The 19,227-nt window shown below is 39.4% G+C and overlaps 1 protein-coding gene and 1 long non-coding RNA gene across 10 annotated transcripts; one reads left to right on the top strand and one right to left on the bottom strand.

Annotated features, from left to right (window-relative positions):
• Positions 1 to 1,896: 1,896 nt before the first annotated feature.
• LOC137727042 (uncharacterized) lies at positions 1,897 to 15,826 on the top strand. 9 transcript variants are annotated; one of them, XR_015962914.1, is made up of 8 exons: positions 1,901 to 2,348; positions 3,449 to 3,514; positions 4,594 to 4,665; positions 4,981 to 5,079; positions 5,460 to 5,530; positions 5,608 to 5,721; positions 6,126 to 6,194; positions 12,589 to 12,659. XR_015962914.1 is itself a non-coding variant. In XM_088694693.1 (7 exons), the coding sequence occupies exons 1-6, from the start codon at positions 2,199 to 2,201 to the stop codon at positions 6,157 to 6,159; spliced, it is 492 nt and encodes a 163-aa protein (XP_088550819.1). In that variant the 5' UTR covers positions 1,897 to 2,198; the 3' UTR covers positions 6,160 to 6,194; positions 12,589 to 12,725. The 9 variants fall into 9 exon arrangements, 2 of the variants coding, with proteins under 2 accessions (XP_088550819.1, XP_088550820.1); XR_015962916.1 differs by having other exon boundaries at positions 12,577 to 12,639; XR_015962917.1 differs by having other exon boundaries at positions 12,574 to 12,598.
• A 201-nt stretch (positions 15,827 to 16,027) lies between these two features.
• LOC148696939 (uncharacterized) lies at positions 16,028 to 17,034 on the bottom strand. Its single transcript, XR_015962062.1, has 2 exons — positions 16,747 to 17,034; positions 16,028 to 16,399 (listed from the first exon to the last, which is right to left on the bottom strand). It is a non-coding gene; the product is annotated as an uncharacterized LOC148696939 (long non-coding RNA).
• Positions 17,035 to 19,227: the final 2,193 nt, after the last annotated feature.

The following is a 19,227-nucleotide window of genomic DNA, read 5'->3' as shown; positions in this document are numbered from 1 at the left end:
TTTGAAACCTTTAGGATATTCAAACTTTTCTACATAAACTGGGTATGGATGGATGAACTTTGGGAACTTCGACCCTTTTTTTAAGGTCGAATCAATCATTCTTTAGACCTCGATCACATCGATGGATGCTGTTTCCTCTCTCTGATCGGACCCATCTGATCTACTGCTTGATCTTCCTCTTTTTCCAAATTGATCATTTTGAGCCGAGTAGATCTTGTTTCAGCCTGTAGCGTTGATATCGGATTACCCTTAGGTGGAAGTTGCAGAGAACGATCGGTGCGTCCATCGTCGTAAAATTTACTAACCAACAGTTCGAGCATTTTTTATGTGCCTCACCATTACTGCGAATTACTTTAAGTATGCTCCTTACTTCTCGATTGAAAATCTGAGATTGCTCTTCGAGTCTTCTCCGAAGAAAAGATCTAGTCGGTGGATTAGAACCTTCATGACCATCTTCATCACAATCTTCGATTATTCCTTCGACAAAAATTGCTTTTGTCGCTCTGGTGGTGTTCTCCGTATCATGAGCCTGTCCGCCGAGACTAACTTCCCTTTCTCGGCGTGTCACACTCGTGGCTTCGGGTGTGATTGCCACAGAATAATTATGTGCTTGTAATAGGCCATCATGATCTGGGTTTTAAACCATAGGTGGAAGGTTAGTCACTGATTTACCCATTCCTATTTTCTTTTTTACTGACTTTGTCTCAATGGTCATGAACTTCGGAGCTTCAGCAATGGGTTCCACTGGGTGTGCCAAAATGTTGACCCTAAAAACTATTAAGCCTATGTGGCGCGTAGGCTGAGTAATTAATAAGCTAACAACATCATTCGGTTGTGCGCGGGGCATGCCAACTCGTTGGCCAAGCTCGACCGAGGAGTAAAATCTGTTGATGTCGCGTTGCTGACTTCTTGATCTTGCGACTGCGGTCGAGGAAGGAGCACGTCTCGGTCTTCAAGTGCTAGAGCCTGAAGACAAGGCTGCTAATTCTGCGAAGTTCAATATCAAATTCGGCTTTCAATGTGCCGAATGTAATAACCTGTAACACCTCACTTTGTCGAGAAGGCTAATGAGATAACCTTTGCCAATAAGGATTCGAAAATCCTTCTCAACCAAGACTTGGATGGATAACTAGTCTGCGTCGACGCAATGTTGTTTATCCAAATTGAAGATGCTCCGCGGTCGACTGATTCTACGGCAACGACAGTGTTGTTTATCTAAACTGAAGATGTTCGTCGGTTGCCTTCACATTGCTGTTTATCAAACTGAAGATGTGTCGACGGGAAAAAGAAAATAAAAATCTAAAGGTTGTTGAGAGGTTTCGCGTAGAGCGAGAGTTTGCGCAGGGCATTTTGTGTGTTGAATTGGAGAGAGCTTTAGAATGATGCACCCCCTTCTTATTTATAGCAGCCAATCTCGTCATGGCCGATCCAGAACTATACTCGGATTAGGATTCTTTATCCTAATCTAACTAAGTCTCGGCCAATCCTACCTCCATTAGGACTTTGAACCAAACTCTTTATCTGGTCACATTCACTTCTCAAATATCAGGATCCTCATCCCATTGAGACTTCTTGTTATGCTAGGATTCGACTTTCCCATCAATCTGTCTCATACTAGGACTCGACCTATCTTAACCGAGCGGCCCATAATAACTAGAATTCGCGATGATTCTAGAATCATACTGCTGGGCTGAGAACAACTCCTAACTTAGCCCACACCAATATTTTGGGGCCAAACAATGACTTAATTACATTTTTGTGGTATCAACTTTTGACTATATTTGCAACTACACTCATACATGTTATGTTTTAGGGAAAATGTTAGTTTGTGAATAAGGATTTAGAACTACATGTGTTTTTGCACTCTTCCATTCTTGTTGGTACAATAACATGTTTCTCCTACAAAAAAAAAAAAAAAAAAAATTCATATCATTTGCGTGCTGCGTTTCATTATTTTTTTTAGCGTTTGTTTATGGGAGCTTAACAATATGAAAGAACGTTTTATGCAATTTTCAGTTTAACGCGCCATAGTTGTCCATCCTGTTAACGACCATCGTTTTTTCCCTTAAACTATTGGCTTCTGTCCGTGTCTTCGTCGTCTTCTTATCCTCCTAATCGGAGAAGAAGGGGGGCAAAACCAAATCCCAGCTGTACGTCGTCGTTTTCTAAGGCATCCCAATCTTCGTCCTCCGAGTGCGATGGCGTCGGCACAGAAACAATCCGCAAATGTAGATCTCTTCGATGCGTATTTCGGACGAGCGGATATGGACCGCGATGGCCGGATTAGTGGCAATGAAGCAGTCGCTTTCTTCCAGGGCTCAGGTCTCCCCAAACAGGTCCTTGCGCAGGTACTGTCTTTCTCTCTCTCTCTCTCTCTCTCTCTCTCTCCATATATATATTCTTGTATATATATTTGTCTAATTGGATGTGTATTGTAATGTGTATGATTATCTTTGTGTAATTATAGTGGTTGATCGGGATTTGATGCTGGTGGAAATGTGTTCCAAATCAGATTGATTTTGAATTGGTAGTCTAATTGTAGTTGAAGTGGTTAATGTGAGCTCGGGATGTCGTAATTCTCTGATCTAAGCTGAGATTTTTATTTTGTGTTAGTATAATTCGGAATTGATGTTCAAATGGTAGAAAATAAGTAGATGAAGGATTTATACTATAGATAGTGAGGTTGAGAGAGTTATGTTATCAGGTCATTAATTTACTTTCTGGTGGATCTGTTCGACCTTTAGAAATGTGTTATATGACCCAAGGATTGACCTAGGATTGTTTATTACATTACAATAATGTAGTTGTAATGTAACTGAACTGATGCATCTTTGCAGAACTTGTACTATCCCTATCCCGGAATTAAAGTTGTTTATTTTTCCTTGTCTGACAATGTTTATTTGGTGGCATTTATCTTGAATTCCTGAACATAACAGGCTAGATCAACGATATTTTTGTGCGAGATGCTTTGCTGCTGGATTGTCATTCTTTGCATGATGTGTTTGTATTTTGATGTAAAAACCAACTTGATGCGAAAAATATTTGTAGATATAAAATTTTATTTGTAATTGAGAGTAATTTTTTGCTGGCCAAGATGCATACAATCATCCATAAGTACTATTAAAGTGAGTCATGTCTAATGTTCAGTCTAGATATAGAATGACTACCCATCATGCCACATTATCCTGAAAGAGAACATGTCATTATTCCATATGAAAATTCAGGGTGCGTTAAACGCTCATATAGTAATTTCTTTGAGCTGATAGTGCAGGCATGGACATTGTACATTGTTACAGTTATGCACCTATATAGTATGACCACAACCATAACTTTTGGAAGCTATAAGTTCCCCCACTCTTAACTTTATGCTCTTGTTTACATCCATCAGAGGTTTTAAAGCAGGTGTGGGAATTGTCCAATCAGGATAATGATAGCATGCTTCTGTCAGGGAGTTTTGTGTTGCACTATATTTGATGGAGCGGTTAGGGATGCCCTCTTCCAGCAGTGCTACCAAGTAATGTTATGTTTGATTTATCCATTATTTTTCAACCTGAAAATAATTACTCCAATGCTGTCAATGTAGCCTGCATCTGGTATTTATCAAGAAAACAAATTAATAATTTATTTTTTTTATTTTTTTAAAAGCATATGTCTTTCTTTGGTGGAGTATAGTTTCTTATTTTTCACTTTAAAAGGATTTCAACAACAGCGACTGGTGCCTGGTCCTGATGCTTGGCATATGTCTATCTTTGGAATTCTTGTGATTGTGGGTTTTACTTTGTTCTTAATATCGCTCATTTCCGTGGAGAAGATTTTGATCAAGATTTTGAAGTTCATGATCAGTTCTTTTATATTAGTAATCTTAATGATTGGCACTTCACATGTTTTTAATGCATGGCATTCATTATACTTTTTTTTTTATAAGCATTCATTATACTTTATTGCAGTTTTGTTCCATTCTCAGCTTGTCTTTCCTCATCCTTCTGATGCAATTCCCTTGGCTGTGCATATTGAACATTCTACAGTAGTTTTAAATTTTGCGTTTGAATATAATTGTTCTATGAGTGGTAGAGTTTTGGACGTCCTAATCATTTGTTGCTTTTAAATAATTGGCAGACTTCTATCTATTTGATTTCTGCAGTGTGTAAGATTATTTTTTATTTTTTTTTGAACAATTGGATGTTTGTGGTCTGAATGAGTATTGATTCTTGAATTGACAAGTACTTTTGGGAGGAAGTGCAGATCATGTGTTTTATCATTGTCCTATAGCTTTATATGTGTGGCTAAGATTGTGTAGGGAAGGAAATGTAAGTTGGGTAATTCCTGCAGGGTACATAAGTAGTTTGGTGGTGGCATGAAGGCTTTTGTGAGGGTGCAGTATGCCAGCAATTTTTGGAGTTTCTTGGTTTGAGAGAAACACAAGTATCTTTGAAAACGATATTTGGGTGAGGACTAGTTACGGAATAAAGTTAGATTTTGTTCACCACGTTGGCTGACTATTTTCTCAATCATAAGGAAATGATGTTTTAAACTTTCAGTTTTTGAATGCTGATTCTGCATATTTGCTTTAATCTGTTTACCATTTGGTATAAGGATTTGTACAAGAGCAGATGTGGCAATCGCCTTACTGAGATCACAGAAAGGGCCTCTGCTGATAAATATGAGGTATATGCTGTAGGATACTTGAGCCTAAGCACATATTTTCATTAATCTTTAGCTACTGTCCTGACTTAATGAATACTACATGAATCTAGGCTGAGTCCCTGACTAAGAAATATGAAGAGAAATACAAACAAGCTGGAGATGTAGCCTCCAAGTTGACTATTGAAGAAGCCACGTTTCGTGATTTACCTGTAGCTTACACCACATATAAATTTGTGGACATTTATCTTTAGCTACTGTAGGATACTTGAGCCTAAGCACATATTTGCATTAATCTTTAGCTACTGTCCTGACTTAATAAATACTACATGAATCTAGGCTGAGTCCCTGGCTAAGAAATATGAAGAGAAATATAAACAAGCTGGAGATGTAGCCTCCAAGTTGACTATTGAAGAAGCCACATTTCATGATTTACAGGTAGCTTACACCACATATAAATTTGTGGACAATTAGTGACCCATGTTGTGTGTTTGCTTTTGCTTATTCGAAGATCAAAGTGTCAAGTGTTTGCTATTCGTTTTATCTGAGTCATAATTGCCTGAACATGTGAGATGGCGTGCTTTTATTTTCTATGAGATAAGTGCCAATAAAAATTCAAAAACAAGCATGAGTAGGACATTTTACTTTCTGGAGAAACAAAAAGAAAATTATTTTATAGTTTTTAGGCCTGGAGGGATAGATAGCTGATGACAGAGAGAAAGTAGTGTGGGAAAATAGAATCAGTTGAATGGTCATACCCCAAGTGGTGTATTCTTTTTATTATCATGGACTGAGTATTTTACGTGATTTATATGCAGGAGAAGAAAATGGAGCTAAACAGGGCAGTTGTCAAGATGGAGCAAGAAGGTGATGCTGATGCGCACTTCAGGTACCTTTGCACAATCTTGTGTTTAAAACTTACCTTTGCTCAACTTGTCTTAGAGCGTTTCCAACTGAAATTTTCAGGATCATGTTGATCACATCCATTTAGATCTTGATGGGCTTGTGAAAACTCTCAATGAGCACTGCAAGAATATGGACTAGGCGGAAAGCCTACAACATTAACTGAGCTTGCCTTTGGTACTTTGATCTCTTTCCTTAGCTAATTTCTTGGGAGTCTAAGAATCTTATAAATACTGATAAGAATACTTCCATTAGCTTATTCTTTATCAAACTATCTGATGGATTGTAGATAGAACACATTGTTGTTGGATATACTTTTACTTTGGGTTTGTCAAATTATTTCAATTTATTAATGGCATTGCCTTTCTAGAACCCAAAAGTCATTCTGTTGTTAAATTATCAAAATCCTACCCAGAAACCCTTATTTTCACTATTGTAATCTTTTTGTAATCACTCTGGTTTGTTTCACTATTGTAAACGTTTCATGGGTGTGTTATTTTCTTTTTCATTATTGTTCACTGCTGCGGTATTTGTACTACATTGCATTTTGTAAACTGAAATTTTATTTTATTTTCATATAGGCTGGCAACCTGGTATCCAAGAAGGAGCTGCTGACTGGGATGAGGATTGGGATAAGTTTGAAGACAAAGGTATGCCAAAATTAGTTATTATAGGTGTAGACATCAAAATTTCGGTGAAATGAATGTTGACCAATAATTAAAATTTCAACGTTCACGTGTCACATAAATTTTACATGTAGCGTATGACTCAATGAAAAATCGAAATAAATTGGAAAAGTCATCAAATAGGGCATGTGTCAATACCTGACAGAAATGATTTATTTCATCTGATTATTTAAATCCAAAAATCAAGTTTTGGAATTCTATAAATAGGAAGCCAAGACATTCATTCTAAAAACAGAAAGAAAGAAGGGAATTTACATCACACCAAAACCTTGAAGCCTTGAAACTCTAAAGCTCTCAAGAAAATCCCTAAGGATCAAGAAAACACTCTTCGTTCTTCGTCAAATCCTCCTTCAAGGTCAAGCCCCAACGGTCCTTGAAGAACTTCCACCGACTCAAGATCAAGCCCCGACGGCCCCTTGAAGAAAGTGTTCATCATTCATCATCCGTTCATCCTAAGATCAAGCCCTAACGGCCCATTAGATCAACAATCTCAACAAACCTATACACCCATTCTTCAAGATCAAGCCCAATGCCCCTTGAAGATCCATTCATCAACTGTTCATCCCTAGATCAAGCCCTGACGGCCCTTTGGTGGCAGCGCAAGTTTGAGTGGAGGTTCCGACATATTGCTTTCTCTGTCCTTGTCTTGGCAGGTGAGAACAAGGACAAAGGAAAAGACAGGGAAAAAGCATGATATGAGATACCTTTGCTTTCGCCCTTGATGATATGAGATACTTTTGCTTTTGAAGAAGCAGCGAATGAATCAGCACATATATTTGTTGTGCTTGTCTCCACATGCTTCGATCTACCGTTTCCTCCTGCCTCATCTGTACTCCAGGCATCTGGTATCTTCTTTGGGGAAGAAGAAAATTGAGTATTTCGAGAGGCTTTGCCGGGAGTGCGCCCTCAGAGGTGAGGAAGAGTTGGACATTTTTTTGCAGGTCTGCCTTGCCATAAAAGATGAAGGTCGACATATATAGGGATTTCCCAATAACAAGTGGTGGTACTGTTCCTTTACCATTGTCGACAATTGTTGGGTAATTGAAACAGTAAGATTCACGCGTTCTCAACTTTGTCAGAAATCTTTGACAAAGTTGCTTGTAATGTCTGTAAAGTTGAGGTTACATGTGAAAGGTACTGACAAGTTTTGATCCAGCAAATCCGGTTTTTTTTTAAATTCAAAGAGTGATGACTCTTCGATCCTTGAATAAGCGGCCCAGCTTTTGAGGTTGGCGAAAGTGTGGTAGTTAGAATAATGACCTCCATGCGTTTTCAACTTTGTCAGAGATCTTTGACAAAGTTGCACGTGTTATCTGAAAAGCCGAGATTGTGTTTGAAGAGCGTTGCCGAACTTTATGCAGGAAAATCCGGCTTTTAAGATTTGAAGAGTGGTGTCTCTTCAATTTTTTTTTTGAATCGGTGGTTGTGTCGCCTTTCCTTTTATAGAGGTATCGATCATCTCCAACATGCACACTTTGAAGATTGCCCATTCGTGAAAATCGTCTCCGGTGTATTTTGTTTTAACGGCCCTTTGAGATTTTACTCCATCCAACCCTTCTCTTTTAACACCTTTGAAAATGGCTAACCCATCTAACATTTGCTTAGATTTGAGTCTCAGCAGTGATACGGGTGCGCTGCGTCAAGGTAATGTATGGCGCCCGTCTTTCTTATCTTCTAGTGGCCTTCTTACAGGTGAAGACTCCGTGATGAATGATGCATCAACAGCTACAATAGTAGCTAGGAACCTCCTCACTCCTAGAGATAGTAGGCTGCTTTCAGGATGGTACGATGAGTTGGCCGTTCAAGAGTCCCTAGCTCTCAGTGTTCAGTGTGCGGGCTCCGTGTCCAACATGGGCCAACGCCTACTTGCTCGATCCCGTCAAGTTGAATCATTGATGGCGGAGGTGGAAAATCTTAAACAAGAGATCCAACAGCTTAAGCGCGAGAATAGAGGTTTGCACGTGCTTGCAAATAATTATTCGACGAGCATGAAAAGGAAGCTTGATGAGCTGCAAGAATCTGAAGGTCGAATTCAAAGTGACCGTCACAGGCTTGCGGCTTTCTTCCAGAGGCACCTTTTTCCTGCGTCATCTAGCGTTCCACCAAGTATTGAGGTCTCGAATGATCTATCTTCGATGCCTCCCGCTCCTGGAGTTTTGCCAAGTAGTGGGGCTTCACGTGAACAACCTTTGTGAAAGCTCCATTTTTTTCTTTTTTTTTTTTTTTTTTTGTACGCACTCGGTCTCCACGGGTCTCAAATTGCTACAAAACTTCCATTGATGGCACATGCGGAAGGTGGCTTGGAACTCATGGGACAACAGCTGCGTTGTCTTGCACCGTCTTGTCATCTTCCTCAGCTGATTATCTGAGGTCATAATGGTTGGAGTGCATAAATTGGTCATTATGACCTCCAGGAGCGGGAGGCATCGAAGATAGATCATTCGAGTCCTCAATACTTGGTGGAACGCTAAATGACGCAGGAAAAATGTGCCTCTGGAAGAAAGTCGCAAGCCTGTGACAGTCACTTTGAATTCGACCTTCAGATTCTTGCAGCTCATCAAGCTTCCTCTTCATGCTCGTCGAATAATTATTTGCAAGCACGTGCAAACCTCTATTCTCGCGCTTAAGCTGTTGGATCTCTTGTTTAAGATTTTCCACTTCCGCCATCAATGATTCAACTTGACGGGATCGAGCAAGTAGGCGTTGGCCCATGTTGGACACGGAGCCCGCATACTGAACACTGAGAGCTAGGGACTCTTGAACGGCCAACTCATAGGACCGTCCTGAAAGCAGCCTACTATCTCTAGGAGTGAGAAGGTTCCTAGCTACTATTGTAGCTGTTGTTGCATCCTTCATCACGGAGTCTTCACCTGTAAGAGGGCCACTAGAAGATAAGAAAGACGGGCGCCATACATTACCTTGACGCGGCGCACCCGTATCACTGCTGAGACTCAAATCTAAGCAAATGTTAGATGGGTTAGTCATTTTCAAAGGTGTTAAAAGAGAAGGGTTGGATGTAGTAAAATCTCAAAGGGCCGTTAAAACAAAATACACCGGAGACGATTTTCACGAATGAGCAATCTTCAAAGTGTGCATGTTGGAGGTGATCGATACCTCTATAAAAGGAGAGGCGACACAACCACCGATTCAAAAAAAAAATTGAAGAGACACCACTCTTCAAATCTTAAAAGCCGGATTTTCCTGCATAAAGTTCGGCAACGCTCTTCAAACACAATCTCGGCTTTTTAGATAACACGTGCAACTTTGTCAAAGATCTCTGACAAATTTGAAAACGCGTGAAGGTCATTATCCCAACTACCACACTTTCGCCAACCTCAAAAGCTGGGCCGCTTATTCAAGGATCGAAGAGTCATCACTCTTTGAATTTAAAAAAAAACCGGATTTGCTGGATCAAAACTTGTCAGTACCTTTCACATGTAACCTCAACTTTGCAGACATTAAAAGCAACTTTGTCAAAGATTTCTGACAAAGTTGAGAACGCGTGAATCTTACTGTTTCAATTACCCAACAGTTGTCGACAATGGTAAAGGAACAGTACCACCACTTGCTATTGGGAAATCCCTATATATGTCGACCTTCATCTTTTATGGCAAGGCAGACCTGCAAAAAAATGCCCAACTCTTCCTCACCTCTGAGGGCGCACTCCCGGCAAAGCCTCTCGAAATACTCAATTTTCTTCTTCCCCAAAGAAGATACCAGATGCCTGGAGTACAGATGAGGCAGGAGGAAACGGTAGATCGAAGCATGTGGAGACAAGCACAACAAATATATGTGCTGATTCATTCGCTAATTCTTCAAAAGCAAAAGTATCTCATATCATCAAGGGCGAAAGCAAAGGTATCTCATATCATGCTTTTTCCCTGTCTTTTCCTTTGCCCTTGTTCTCACCTGCCAAGACAAGGACAGAGAAAGCAATATGTCGGAACCTCCACTTAAACTTGCGCTGCCACCAAAAAGTGATGGTTCATTCAAATGCAAGGTTTGCATTCCACTCCTGTATCAGAGGACAAATACTACAAGAGAATATGCTAAACCTGCATAAGGAAATACCACTTTTGCAAAGGGAGCAAGTAAGGCAAGTGAAAATGATACATCGAAGCATGTGGAGACAAGCACAACAAATATATGTGCTGATTCATTCGCTGCTTCTTCAAAAGCAACAGTATCTCATATCATCAAGGGCGAAAGCAAAGCGTTGCTCTCGAGTGCTCGTCTTCAACTGTTGGTGAGTCTTGAATTCCCTCAGCGCATACTTCAGGACAGGCGACGGAGTGTCGGCTCTTTACACTGAAGCTGCCAAGCATAGATGAATTGCTGAGAAGTGATGCCTTGAAAGACCATTTAAAGGCAAAGGGTTGCGCACCACCTCGGCTATGTAAAAGAAACAAGCAGAGAAGAATGCGGTAGGAGCTGGAACAAACTGCTGGAGCACGACGCCTTCCCTTGCAGCACCATCCTGACAGAAAAGTTTAAGTCAAATCCAAGCTCGACATCATTGTTCTAATCAAAGAGCTCGAGAAGCCTCAACAACCCTCCGCTGGCGCCGCCACCAAAGAGCAAAGCCTCGCCGCGCGACGCCGTTAAATCGTCAACACTTCTTCAAAAAGCAAAAGTATCTCATATCATGCTTTCTCCATGTCCTTCCCTTTGTCCTTGTTCTTACTCGCATGGCAAAGAGAAAGAGAGCAATCAGCCGACACTTGGAGTCAGTCTTCCGATCTGGAACCGACTACCTGGAATCTATTCCCTGGTTGCTTACCTAGCGTTGCTCTCGAGTAGTCATCTTCAACGGTTGATACACTTCCAGAGAAGGGACCACATCTGCTTGGAGAACAACTAAGACAAGTGACAATGAAACATCAATCTTGTGGATCGTCAGCAAACGCAACAACTGCATATGCTGAGTCATCCTCTAACCCTCTTCAAATATGAATTGGAAAGATTGAACAAAGAAACAGGTCATCACCTCCACCCCGTGCTTGCCTGCCATGTGTCTGAATCCTGAAACCGCTAATGGTCTTATTTTCACTCAAGATCAAGCCTCGATGGCCCTTGAAAAACTCACAAGTCCGATTCAAAATCAAGTGTTCACCACCCTTGAATCAAATTCAACTCCAGATAAAAGGAGTTAAGTTCAGACCTTCGGGGGAGACCAAAAGAATCCTCCAGCCCAGTTCAAGATTAAGCCTGTAGAAAATCAACGATTGGAGGAAACCAGAAAATCTTCCAGTCGAATTCAAGTTCAAGCCCCGACGGCCCTTGAAGAAATGTCCAGCCCAATTCAAGATCAAGCCTTGACGGCCCTTGGATCGACATCTACATTAAGGGACTTCAAAACGCATCTCCTATACGTGACAAGCACATGTATGCGACGTGCCTTGAAGTGGGGGCATTTGTAGACATCAAAATTTCGGTGAAATGAATGTTGACCAATAATTAAAATTTCAACGCTCACGTGTCACATAAATTTTACATGTAGCGTGTGACTCAATGAAAAATCGAAATAAATTGAAAAAGTCATCAAATAGGACATGTGTCAATACCTGGCAGAAATGATTTATTTTATCTGATTATTTAAATCCAAAAATCAAGTTTTGGAATTCTATAAATAGGAAGCCAAGACATTCATTTTAAAAAAAGAAAGAAAGAAGGGAATTTACATCACACCAAAACCTTGAAGCCTTGAAACTCTAAAGCTCTCAAGAAAATCCCGAAGGATCAAGAAAACACTCTTCATTCTTCGTCAAATCCTCCTTCAAGGTCAAGCCCCAACGGCCCTTGAAGAACTTCCACCGACTCAAGATCAAGCCCCGACGGCCCCTTGAAGAAAGTGTTCATCATTCATCATCCGTTCATCCTAAGATCAAGCCCCAACGACCCTTTGGATCAACAATCTCAACAAACCTATACACCCATTCTTCAAGATCAAGCCCAACGCCCCTTGAAGATCCATTCATCAACTGTTCATCCCTAGATCAAGCCCCGACGGCCCTTTGGATCAACAGCTCATCCACAAACCTACACCCTACGAAGATAGAATCAGAGGATCCAATTACAAAGAGATTGTAACCCTAAAGATCATTAATACAAAAAATATATTTTGTACACGTATTCTTGTTTCTTGTTTCAGGAATTTTTCGTGTTTACAATAGGTCCAGTATTGTCTCTGAGTTAATAAAATTCTGGTAGCACTTAGATTCCTTTCACCTAATCACCTCGTGGTAAATGGATCATATTGCCTGCTGTTTGTAGTTTCTTTGTCATCTGGTTGTGGTTTGCCAACCTGTTTACGACGTTTAACTATTTGAGGTGACCGGTTCAGAAGTTTAATTGTCAGGATTTTCTTTTGTCGAGGAGCTCACTCTTGATGTGTTAAATGTCTTGGCGCCTTCAAAACAGAACTCATCATCAGTTCAGAAAGAAAAAGCTCTCCCAGTTGAGAATCCAACAACTGCTGCTTCACCTGAAGTTGATGTTAAGACAGAAAAGCCTCAAAGTGCAGATGCCTACCCTATCAGGACTGGGTCATCACAAGGAGGTGGCTTTTCCCAGAAGAGCCGCCCTTTTACTTTCGACGATTTTGTTCCTATCCTAGGACACCACTCGCAGCCTTCAATTCAGGATATTCACCGCCAAGGTACAAGGATAGTTCAGAACTTTCATTTGACACCTTCTCTAGGTTTGATTCGTTCAGAAGCACACAAGATACTGGTTTTTTTCCTCAACCAGAAACACTCGGAAGATTTGAGTCTATGCGCAGCAATAAAGAGTTTGATCAGGGTCATGGTTTTCCAACATTTGATGACATCCCAGACCCTTTTGGTTCTTCGGTGCCATTTAGGTCATCGCTGGACAGTCAAACTCCAAGAAGAGACTTGGACCCCTTTGGATCTTCAGGGCCATTTCGGATCACTCGACAGTCAAACTCCAAGAAAGAATCAGATTTTTTTCAAGTCTTCAGTGACATTTTGGACATCATTCGACAGTCATAACTCCTAGAGGAGACCACTCCATTTAGGACATCATTCGACGGTCAAACTCCAAGAAGAGACTTGGACCCATTTGGGTCTTCAGGGCCTTTTCGGATGACAATGGAGACTCCAAGAAAAGACTAATCGCTGGAGTGCATTTTAACGGGGTAATTGTTCTGCTTTGTTTTTGTGTCTGCTATTCTCCGTTCCAAGCCTTTCTATCGTGGGTGGGACGGGCCTTGTGTTTTATGATTTGAAATCACTGAACTTATGTATCTTTTGTATTTCATTTCTTTGTGTATGCATCTCGCTTGTTCTTCATTCTTTTTTTTTTTTTTTTTTATCCTTTAGCTTGTTGCATGACGTATAAGTTTTCTCCTTAATTTTGGAATGTTCCTAGTCCTATTAAAGCGAAGACCCCTTTAGTTTTATCGTTGTTACAAATTTGATGATTGTATTATTAAACATGTGCCTTTCTTTTTTCGGCCTTAATTTGCTGTAATTTTTTTACCCCCTCTAATGAACTTTGTTCTACCGATCTTTGTTTGGTTCAAACAAGAACAGTGTGTTTTGCCGGTGTTAGTCCAATTGGGCCATTCATATTTTTCGCTCATTGCTGTTCAGCCATCGAACTTTCACGTATTTTTGTAGTTGTCGAATGTTCAAACTATCGCGTTTGGTCGTGAGATATTTACTTTGCCCTGGGTCTGGCGTATTAATTAATGTCTAAGTTTATGATATAAAGGCGAATTTCAAGATGCGGCTAGACTTGATTAAAGATAAAAAAATATGATAGTACACACACTTGTCCATAACGTTGCGCTTTATAATGTATAAACAATTCTAAAATAATAAGAGCCTAGCTGTTTGTCAGTCTTATTCTTGGACAGACAAGTGAGTGCTGCCCTTGAACTTGCCATTGTCTTCAGCGCCATGCGGCCTTCAGCTACAACATTACATAGCATTGGGAGCTCTGGCAAAACTCAACCACAAAACTCAAGCTTGTCGAACTTTGGTGAAGGGCAGGTGGGGCAATGACCGGGATACCCTTGCAAGTTGTAAACAAAGGGATCACTCCTGCAACAAAGGATGTATTTGGGCGGGCAACATCAGGACCAACAGCTTCCCTACCACCTAGACCACAGGCAGGTTCTGGGATCAGACCTCCAAGACACCGGCTAAGGATTCCAAACCATCAAATATATCTGGGAATGGCTTTACTCATGACTCATCTTTTGAAGATGTTTTGTGCAACCCCATCTCAACCAAAGCAGAATTTTCCTCTTGGCAGCATACCCGTCTCATCAGCCTTGTGCCAGTATCTGCTGGGACCCAGTCTTCAAATGAATGGTTCATGCTCAGCAGGCCCAGTCATTTGAAAGAGCAAACCAGTAGGTTCCCAGCTCAGACTAGTGCTACTGGAGTTTCACCTGGAGCTGGGAACTCGGCTTCTAGTCAGTCCCATATGTCATGGCCTAGGATGACTCAAACTGATGTTCAGAAGTACACTAATATTTTTGTGAAAGTTGACACAGACAGTATGGGAAAATCACTGGTGAACAAGCCCGCAGCGTATTTGTGAAATGGGGATTACCAAGAGGTAGTACTTTTTTCTTTGTATTCATCTTTTGGCTTGTGTTTTACAGGCACAGGTGCCATGTAGTTATTGAAGCTCTTTTCTTTTCGTTGTTTCTCTTCTATGTTAGCTGGTAACGAACTGATGCATCTTTGCAAAACTTGTACTATCCCCTGTCCCGGAGTTAAAGTTGTTTATTTTTCATCTTTTGGGTGGTGGATGATTGACAATGTTAAGTCAGTTGCATTTAGCTTGAATTCCTGAACATAACAGGCTAGATCGAGCATATTTTTGTGTGAGATGCTTTGCTGCTGGATGTCCATTCTTTGCATGATGTGTTGGTATTTTGATGTAAAAACTTCCATATGCCATAGATAGTTTGTAGATATAAAATTTTATTTGTAATTGGGAGTAATTTTTTGCTGGCTAATTGACTTACAAATATCCATTATCTTGCCACATTATCTTGAAGGAGAACATGTCTTTTTCAACCACAGCAACTGATGCCTGGTCCTGGTGCTTAACACATGGCACCCCCATCTGGAGCAGGGCAACGAAGCCAGTTGCTCCTTCTCATGCTAAGGAAAAGCAGTGGGCCAATCAGCAGAATGGGAGAGTGCTAGAATTGGAGAAACATCTCGTAAATCAACTGAGTATAGAGGAGGTTAACTCACTGAACTAAAAATTCAAAGAAGCAACCGACGCTGATAAAAGGTACTTGGAACTTTTGTATTTCATTTCTGTGTATGCATCACTTTCTCTTCATTATTATTATTCTTTTTTTTTTTTTTTTTTTTTTTTTTTTACACCTTTAGCTTGTTGCGCGACGTATAATTTCTCTTCTTAAGTTTGGAATGTTCCTAGTCCTTTTGAAGCGAAGACCCCTTTAGTTTTATCATCGTTACGAATTTGAGGATTGTATATATTGTTAAACAGGGGGTGTGCCTTTCTTTTTCGGCCTTAATTTGCTGTATTTTTTTACCCTCTAATAAAATTTATTATGCTGATCTTTGTATGGTTCAGTTTTCAAATGAGAACAAGTTTTGCTGTTGTTAGTCCAATCGGGCCATTCATATTTTTTGCTCATTGCAGTTCAGCCATCGAACTATTGCATATTTTTGTAGTGTTGAATGTTCAAACTATCGCGTTTGGTCGTGGGATTTTACTTTGCCCTAGGCATGTCGTGTTAGTTAATGTCTAAGTTTATGATATAAAGGCGAGTTTCAAGATGCCGTTGGACTTATAAATCAAGTTTTAAAGATAACAAATAGGATATTACACACTTGTCCATAACTTGTTAAACAATACAAAAATAATAAAAGCCTTGCCTATTTGTCGTCTTATTTCTTGGACAGATAAGTGAGCTATCAAATTACAAACTTGACGTAAAGTTTTTCCTAATTCTATTGGATAATGATGCTTAAGATTGTTGGATTAAAAGTCCAAATCATTATCTGTTCCACTGGCTTCAGACCCATGATCATCACTTTCGTTTGCTTTGAACTCACCTGATCCACTGGCTTTAGGCTCATCTCTTTGATTCACCACCTTCGGAATTGTCATCTTGTCCTGTTTCTTCTTCTACTTTTGGTTCCCTCGACCTGTAGTCATGATCAAATTTGAATTTCTCAGCATCTTCGGCATATAATAGGCTTATGCCACAACTTTCCACCTTCATATCGTCCAACGGGCAGAATTTAACAGAGGCCTCATTGGCAAGTTTGTAAACATCAAGGGAGCCTTTTTTTGCTACCTCTTCACTTCTAGAGGACTCATTCCACACATACACGTGATGTTGGTCATAACAACAGTCTTCCCCGCCCCCCCCCCCCCACCCAGCAGGGGGGGCGCGGGGTGGGGGGAGGGGTGGGTGTACTGGGATAAACAAGTCAGAAGTGAATGGTTCATGCTTTGCACCCATGAATTTGACAATGAAATTAGCTTTTACCTTCAACTTACAAATCGGCTTTGAACCAGAAACAGCAGCAGAGAGAGCAAAACCAAATAAACCTATTCGAAACCAATTTGAAGAAGCTCCATGTTTACTGAAGATCCCTCACTTTGATAGCTGAACCAATTTACCAAGTCACAACTTGCGTAGTGGCAAACACACAGTAGCCAATAGGCCCCCCTTCTCGGCCTTACGCGCTTTATGTACAAACTTTGTTGCTTGATTTCATCTTTTGATCAGCAGAGCATCCAATGTAATTTAATCTCGACAAGGACCACCGTAGCATTTGGGTGACTAACTTCTTGGTGCGTTATTAGTCTAGAATTCATGTGGGATGTAAGAGCAACTCCACCATGGCCAATTGCGCTGTTGATGGGCAATGAAATCCATTCCCTCCCTCCCCAAAAACCCAATCGAGCAATTGGGCTCAAGGTGAGCTCGAGGAATAAGTCAAGCAAAAGCCTGAACTCCTGAACAGATGTGATGTAAGGCTGACATTAGTCATATTATTAAAATTTTTTGGATCAAGCGCATAAACAACACGCATGAGTGGGGGTGCGTTTTTGACAAGGTTTCAGAAAGTGGGGCTTGTGTGGCAGCCCACTTAGTTACCGTTGTCTTGAATCGACGTGGTTGCTTCCAGGCTGTTGGATTTCCATGATAAAAAAAATTTCAAATCTCCCCAATAGCTAGATGACATGGCACAATCTGGACCTTTTGATTTCCAAATCAATGGTCCACATTTTTTCGGGTTAAAAAAAATTAGAAATGTTACCGTTGGGCCACGTGTCACATTAAGGATAGGTGGATTTCAATTTTTTTTGTAATCCAACAGTTCACATTAATTAGGCCTGGCAATTTCTGACACGACCCGATAACCCGACATGACACGACACGAAATTAACAGGTGTTTGGGTCGACACGATAACGAATCGGGTCGTTATCGGGTAACCCGATAAGCACCTGTTAAGATAACGGGTTGGTTCGGGTATACACGTGGGTAACACGATACACGATAAGCAGAATATTATTTTTATAATTTTATAACCCTAAAAAAATACTGTAATAATTATATACATTAATTTTACAACTTTATACCCCTAAAAATTATAATAAATAAATATATATATATTAAATTAACTATAAAATTTATAATAATTATAATAATTATATATACTATAATAATTATACCCCCAAAATATTAAGTCTATCTATAATAATTATATATATATATATATATATTAAATTTTATAAAAACTATAATAATTATTAATTAATAATTTAATATGCATGATGCATTGCATGATTTTGCATCCATTGAAATTTGATGTGATTTCTTTCCATTCAAATTTCAATAATCAATTTCTTGCCTTTGCCAACTTGCCGCCCTTTTTGAAAAAAAAATGGAGGGAAAATGAAAATGTTAAGAAAAGTTGAAAATAAAACAAAAAAGTGAGAGAATTAGGGAAAGATGTTGGAGGGAAAAGTGAAAATGATAAGAAAAAGTTGAAAATGAAACAAAAAAGAGAGGGAAAAATGAAAATTAATAGAAGTGGTGAGAAATTTTTTTTTTTTTTTTTAAGTTATTAACTTTTTATCACACACATTACTGTCATGACATATCTCACTATTTTTATAATGACACACGTGACACGTGATGTATGTACTATTCCGTGAACCAGTCAATTATAATTTATACATACAAAATAAATAGATTTAAATCTACTTAATAAATATATATATACACACACACACACACGGAACTTGATTGATGGCATACGAATTCTCCAAAACTAATTTCAACGATCCCAACCATCAAACTTGTTTGTATATGCTTTGAGATCACATCAACAAAAAATCATAAAAAATAAACATTCAGAGATCAAGTAAAGGGACAAAACTTTTCAACGGTTATAAACGAAAAATCACGATTTAACGGTTATTTTAACTCCGATTTTGATGATTTTTTATAAGTACACTCATTGACCCTATATGAATACAATGAATGAATTTGATCTTCAATTTAAAATATTTACACAAGTGGATACCACAAAATCTTATGTTATACTTAATGAAAGTATAAATAAACTCTAAATGTTAGTCAATCTATCGTTTTACGAATTCTCCAAAACTAATTTCAACAATCCAAACCGTCAAAATTGTTTGTATATGCTTGGAGATCACATCAGCAAAAAATCACAAAAAAAAACATTCAGAGATCAAGTAACAGGACAAAGCTTTTCAACGGTTATAAACGAAAAATCACGATTTAACGGTTATTTTAACTTCGATTTTGATGATTTTTTATAACTACACTCCTTGACCCTATATGGATACAATGAATGAATTCGATCTTCAATTTAAAATATTTACACAAGTGGATACCACAAAATCTTATGTTATACTTAATGAAAGTATAAATAAACTCTAAGTGTTAGTCAATCTATCGTTTTACGAATTCTCCAAAACTAATTTCAA

The sequence above is a fragment of the Pyrus communis genome, chromosome 5 (assembly GCF_041283825.1).
Source record: "Pyrus communis isolate YQ-2024b chromosome 5, ASM4128382v1, whole genome shotgun sequence".
NCBI lineage: Eukaryota > Viridiplantae > Streptophyta > Magnoliopsida > Rosales > Rosaceae > Pyrus > Pyrus communis.
The sequence above is the reverse complement of the archived record's forward strand: the minus strand, read 5'-3'. Positions and strand labels throughout refer to the sequence as shown.

Excerpts from the sequence above, each read along its gene's own strand:
- LOC137727042 (XM_088694693.1), top strand. The coding sequence starts at position 2,199 with ATGGCGTCGGCACAGAAACAATCCGCAAATGTAGATCTCTTCGATGCG. Across the intron at positions 2,349-3,448 it reads CCAAACAGGTCCTTGCGCAG|GGAGTTTTGTGTTGCACTAT; the intron begins GTACTGTCTTTC and ends TGCTTCTGTCAG. Across the intron at positions 5,080-5,459 it reads CCACATTTCATGATTTACAG|GAGAAGAAAATGGAGCTAAA; the intron begins GTAGCTTACACC and ends ATTTATATGCAG.